Source organism: Emydura macquarii, unplaced genomic scaffold (assembly GCF_026122565.2).
Source record: "Emydura macquarii macquarii isolate MOO-44397 ecotype Brisbane River unplaced genomic scaffold, CSIRO-AGI_Emac_v2 contig_3348, whole genome shotgun sequence".
Taxonomy (NCBI): Eukaryota; Metazoa; Chordata; order Testudines; family Chelidae; genus Emydura; species Emydura macquarii.
Window position 1 is genome coordinate 7,167,163 of NW_027133485.1, and position 6,148 is coordinate 7,173,310.

The window sequence follows — 6,148 nt, forward strand, 5'->3', positions numbered from 1 at the left end:
CCTATTGTTTGGGGGGGGTGAGGGGGGCAGGAGCGAGGAGACGGTGTGGCGGGTTGAGGGGGGCGAGAGCGAGTCAGAGGATGAGGCGAGGCCGGGGAGACGAAGACTTTCGGGGCCTTGCGGCTGAGGAAGGGTGGGTGGGCTCTCAGGGGAGCAAGCCCCCGCTCTGCGCCTTGTGGGGAGCGGCCCCTGGCGCGTTTGTGGGTCCGGCGCGAGCCGGGCCGCAGCGCGAGCTCTGCTGTGGGCACCTCGCTAACGGCCGGCGGAGGAGCGGCTGCTTCCGGGTAGCGCTTCGGGGCGGGGAGCTCGGCTCTCGCCGGGCGGTAGCGACACCCCCGGAGCGGCCATGGGAAGGGATTTGAAGGCGGGGGGAGTTGACCAAGAAGTAATGCGATGAGCGGATGAGTTTATCCTTGCCCTGATTTGATATAATTGGGGGGGTGAGGTAATATGGCCCGTCCGTACATCGACTAGGAAGTGAAGCTGTATCCTGGTGTAATCAGCCGGTGCGCTCGGTAATCCGGCCCTGTGCGCTGTTCGGAAAGGGGAAGGGCTTGAAGCTTTAATTGTAAACGTTTTTAAATGGAAAGTGTTGAGCTGGATTCTCTGGGCTGCCCCAGTCAGTGCCTGCTGGTTTCCTTCTGTGAGCAGTTCTGTTGACTTAAATGGGAGTACCCTCCGTCAGGGAGAAAGTGTTTTACAGCACTCTGGGATTCCAGCCCACCTCACCCTCTTCCCCTTCTACTTGACTCGAAATACAGAGCCAAGCCCTGCTTACCTTTTCCTGCATTAGGAAGCTATATGTAAAAGTTGGTATACCAGATGTAATGTGGCTGGTATGCTCTTGGTAGTATACGAATGAAGTGTAAAATAATTCAGCCTGGCAGCAAACACCTGTGTGAAATCAATTATCCCCATGTTTTTGAGATCAAAAACAGACAGATTTGTATTTGTCCCCACGTGAATTCTTTCCAGCCCCTCCCTTTTTTAGAAATTGCTCTAAATGGTAGTTTCAATCCTAAATTCTCTTTTGGCTAGTATCTGTTTCCCTTACCTGAGTTCAAATGTTTTGCTTTTTGTCTTTATAGCTTAGACTTCTCCTCTGGAGCCTGTGTGCCGAGAATCCGATGTTGGGCTCGGCTTCGTGGCTGAACACAGCAGATCAGCCCATGAAAACGTCTATTCCTAGCCAAAGGAAGGGGTCCAACAGAAGACAGCACCTACTGTTTCGGGCTTGGCAGCAGGAAAGGGGACGGGAGGTGGAGGCCGCAGAAGCTGAAAACAAGACTGAAAGGTAAATGGAATACTAATGGATGTGATGGTGGCTGGGGAAGAAGAAATGGGGGATAAGTCATTTGGCTCCTAGTTCAGCTGCAAGTGCTTTAGAAAGCAATGGAACCTATTTTACTATGTGTGTTGTGAGAGCCACATCCACACAATATATATTGTACCTGCATGGCCCTGAGAATGTTACATGGGCCCCAGCTGTGTGCTGATTGGGCTGCCAGTGGCCTATGGGTTGAGAACCACTGCTCTAAAGCATCTTTTATATGTGCCCATCAGCATGGTCTCTGAGTGGGTTCTAGTAATCTGGCGATGTGCCACCAAAAGTATGATTCTTTTCTTTTCCCCTATGGAGAAGGTTGCTTATTGCTTTTATTTTAATTTTAAGAAAGTACGTGGACTGTTGTTTTTATTGGTGAAGGCAAAGTTGAAAGAAATGCACTTTGCACTTAGAATAGGATGGATGTGATGATTAGATTCTGCAGCAGTTGGTTCCTCATTCTTGGACTGGACAAAGAAAGTGTTCTCCTACCCACATCTTGTGCAGTAATCAATTGTCAGTTATAGAGCTTTGGGTGATATAGGTATCATTAAGTGCCTTTAAGATTAGGAGTGATATCTTGAATTTGAAACAGCATGCTGGGGAGCCTGTGTAAAAAAAGTGGAGGACAGGTTTGATGTGCTTTTGGTAACCTGTGTTGCTGAGGAGGAATTGCTACACTTCATACTATTTGGAGAGTCCTGAGGGCCAAATGTTTTATGCGTTGCTAGAGTTCAGTCAGGAGAGAGTTGAGGCATGTATTACCGAGGCCAGTTTGGGATACAGTCACCTATCTAGCCATTGATGTCAGAAGGTGTCAACTCATGAATGCTGTATTAGAGCTTAGTATAAATGAAGAATCCGGGAGCACTTCTAAACTGTGCACTGACTAGACCAATTTTTGATGTGCATCTTCAACCATGAGTCTGTATTGTGACTCTCTGAAGTGTTTCTTCTGCTGTCTTTACCTGGATTTAACTGTTAGTTCTTCATCCATGAGTGCTGATTTCTGCCAAGCACTGGGCTAAGTTAATGACTCGTGGTATCATATGTTGCAAAAAGTAGGTAGACCTTGCTATCATAGAGTTCAGAAACACATTTAGACATTTGTTTTAACATTTACAAATGGGCTTGGTATCTAAAGATTTCCCCCACACACACTTTTAATTAAGGTCTGTCCAATCAGAGAATTATAAGATGGGTATCGTGTACTACCTAATGTCTCTTGCTATCAGAATACATTTGCCTTTAATTAAGTTTGTTGGAGTGTAGTTTACTTCTTTTGTTTAGAACTTCACAAACTTTTTAACTTTCTTTACAGCCTTTCCTTGAAAAATCAGTGTCTCATTCAGAACTATTGTTCCTCCCTTTCATACAGGTGACATTTAAGTTGAAGATGGGTGGTGGAGAAAGGTTCAACATTCCAGTTCCCCAGTCTAGAAATATTACCAAGAAGAATAAACCATTTAATAACAGGCAAAAGAGCAAAGATCAGAATTCTCAAATGAAGATGACCTATATGAAAAAAGAAAGAGGACATGGATGTAGCTCATCGTCTATTGCATGGCAGGCCATGCAAAATGGGGGCAAGAACACAGTACACTTCCCAAATAATCAGAATTGGAGTCCTACTTTATCAAGTCCCAACTCACTTTTCACATCTCAAACCAATCAGAACTATGCGGGAGCAAAATTTAGTGAGCCACCTTCACCAAGTGTTCTTCCTAAGCCACCAAGCCACTGGGTACCTGTTTCCTTTAATCCTTCTGATAAAGAAATAATGACCTTTCAACTTAAAACCTTACTTAAAGTCCAGGCTTGAGATGTAACTTTAAAAATTGAAAAGTTGATATTTAAATTTTTACAGGGTTTCAAATTTGAGAATATTAGACAAATTCATAGGTCCAAAATGCACATTTTTTTATGGAATCAGATCTGTTAGCTGCATATAAAAGTTGAGTCATAATGGGGGTGTGTGTCTTCTCTTGAAGATGCTCAACAACACAATCTCATTCAAAGTTTTGTGCGCTGTGTGCACTCACTGTGACAATAGATGATGTACTTGCAATATCAGTATGTAATCTAAACCAAGTTTTTGGTGGTCGTTAATGCTTATGTATTGTACTCCTCTCAAAATTTGAACTGTGACCACTTAAAATGTGCTGCGTTTTTCACTGGGAATGAGAGAAAGTTATGTCAGAAAACCAACTTTTACATAGTATAATGCAACTTTGATTGGAAAAAGTAAGCAATATATAGAGGCATTCAAACCTTAAACTAGTATCTTTCACACGTTTCAGATTAGTTGATTGTGTGAATCCTGTTGCAAGCTAAGAGACCATTTTTACTAAATAAATCTACTTCGAGCCACTAGGAGATAAATTTTTAAAAAATTATATTAGCTTTTATTTGGCATTTGTAAATCAGTGATTGACGGGGCAGACAAACTTCCAAACCTGTGGTTAAAATTTAGGTATTTTTAGGAAATGTGTTCTCCTCACAGATTGTCTTGTAAGGATGCAAAAAATAATTTGTCAGGCAATTTTAGTATCTTGATCTTTTCAAAATTCTAGAAATGCATTTTTATTTTGAACCTGAACAATTTTAAATGTGCCAACTAACAAAAGCATTTTGCACTGCCAGGTGACTGCCAAAAACTTCTAAAACTTTTCCTTTATTGGGATTGCACTGAGCAGTTTTTAAAATGCATTTTTTTATCAGTTTTGTATCTTTGAAAAAACTAAAATTATAGAATTGTTTGGGCTAGTCTTAAATTGGATACCCTGTAATATGAATTTGTTTAAACTAGTGTAGCTTGTGGCAATTCTGAAACATGTTTAAATAGGTAGGGAAGAAAGAGCCATGTAAATAAATGTAAAACTTTGTAGCATATGTAAATTTATGCTGGGCTTTCCTGCAGAAAAAGTATTTTTAGTACAAAACTGCTGAATGTAAGACGACCATGCTGAGTGCATGGCCGGATTTAAAAAAAAATATTTTGTTTAAAGAAAACTGTAAAAGCACATACGTGGCTGTGCCCTTGCACTTAAGTACCAGTGAACGTACACGTCGTTTGATTTTGTTGTAAGCTGGTTTTTTAAGTAAATGCAGTGCAAAAGCAGCTTTTAGAATTTTAATAAAACAAAAAATCTTAAAAAAAAAATAAAAAATACACAGATCTGTGTAAGATGCACCTGTTTTGAATGTATAAAAGTGACTAGCTGGGATGAATTATTACAGTACACTAAAATGTTCTAAAAATCTATTAATGTAAAGGTATCTCAATAGACTTGTTTATATAAATACCTCAGATCTGGAGCGCTGCCTATGATTTAAAAAGTATTCTCGGTGGTTTTATCTGGCAGTCTTGTATTTTTGAGCACAGTAACTCCATTTATAGTGTAATGAAAATTGAGCAATCCACATGAGATATCTAAATTTCCAATAATGAAAGCCACAACAATACTGTATCTAATATCCCTCCCCTTAAACCACTGCAGTGCTGTTCTATTTAAAAATAGAATATATAAAACCCTATTAAGTCTTCCATCTCAACTTTATTCCCAGTATGCTGGTTGCCAGCATAGTAGTGTTTAAATAAAAGCTTTGTAATAACACACTCAAATGCTTGATTTTATTCAGTGATGCCATAATCTACTGTCTACTAAAGCACAGATGCTTTCATGGTGAAAGCATTAAACTGATTTGTGACATGCTGAAAGAATCTGAAGACAATTGTTTAAACACAGTAATCAGCAATAATGAAGATGGGGAGTAAATAGGGTAATGATTACAAAAAGTAGTTTGTGCAAAGCTTGTTGAAATAAAAATGGTTCTTTAAGTGCTCAAGATGCACATCAGTACACATAGTTCTGTTTATACATTCAAAATGTGCTGGCAGCTATCAATGTTTACACATGTTCTTTCCGAATAGATTGGCAATTTTCTAAATTCATTATGTTCCTTGTCTCCCAAACTCTCACCAAATGTCATCAATGCACCAAAATGTAATTGTTATTCTAAATTTAAAGTGTTTATGAAGTACTACTTGTACATATACCAATTAGACATATCAAAAAATTAATAAACTACCTAACCTTTTCTCCCCCTAAACATGTCTGGTTGTTTGTTTATTAAAAGAATTAAGTAAACTGAAACACTTATTGTTCCAGACTTACGTTACCCATTTTACACTAAGATTGAATTTCAGCATCGGAGGGATTCTATCTAAAATAAGAGGTGAGTCTGTAAGGCTTTTTAAAGGTGCTCAATTGAGGTAGGAGAGAGTTCAGCAACAGTATTTTGGACATGAATACTCAGCAGGGAGCCACCATGTAGTAAGCAGATTTTTGTGAAGATTGTGACAGTAGGGGAGACTTTTTAGTGCATGCCTGTATGGGTGGTATGGAGGAGACTAGATTTAATGCCTAGGAGACAGGAATGATAGTGGAATTGTAAATTGAGAGAGAGAGGAAAACATACAGTAATTGGGAGTAATACAGTAAGTGGCCTTGGTACCAGAGGCGATCCATTCCCTGGTGGCAGAAAGGAACTTGTGGAACTACATGCTGTGGTGTGGGATATTCTCTGGGATTTATTCCTGGGGCTGTAAATTTGGGGAGGCAGGGGGCTGAATGGCCCAACCCTGAACCCAGGTTCCCGGAGCAGCAAAGTACCCCAGCCTCAGGGTTACCCGCCAATGTCCCCTGCCAAGCTGCATTCCCCTCTTCCTCTCACAACCCACCATTCCCAGACCCAAAAATCCTTGAAAAATGGTGCCACACCGATCTGTGGAGCAGGTGTGGCCTAACTAGTCAAATCATT

At 40.6% G+C, this 6,148-nt stretch overlaps 1 protein-coding gene across 1 annotated transcript; it reads left to right on the top strand.

Annotated features, from left to right (window-relative positions):
• Positions 1-1,156: 1,156 nt before the first annotated feature.
• Positions 1,157-5,437, top strand: PNRC2 (proline rich nuclear receptor coactivator 2). Its single transcript, XM_067533765.1, has 2 exons — positions 1,157-1,294; positions 2,703-5,437. The coding sequence occupies exon 2, from the start codon at positions 2,721-2,723 to the stop codon at positions 3,144-3,146; it is 426 nt and encodes a 141-aa protein (XP_067389866.1). The 5' UTR covers positions 1,157-1,294; positions 2,703-2,720; the 3' UTR covers positions 3,147-5,437.
• The last annotated feature ends 711 nt before the right edge of the window (positions 5,438-6,148 follow it).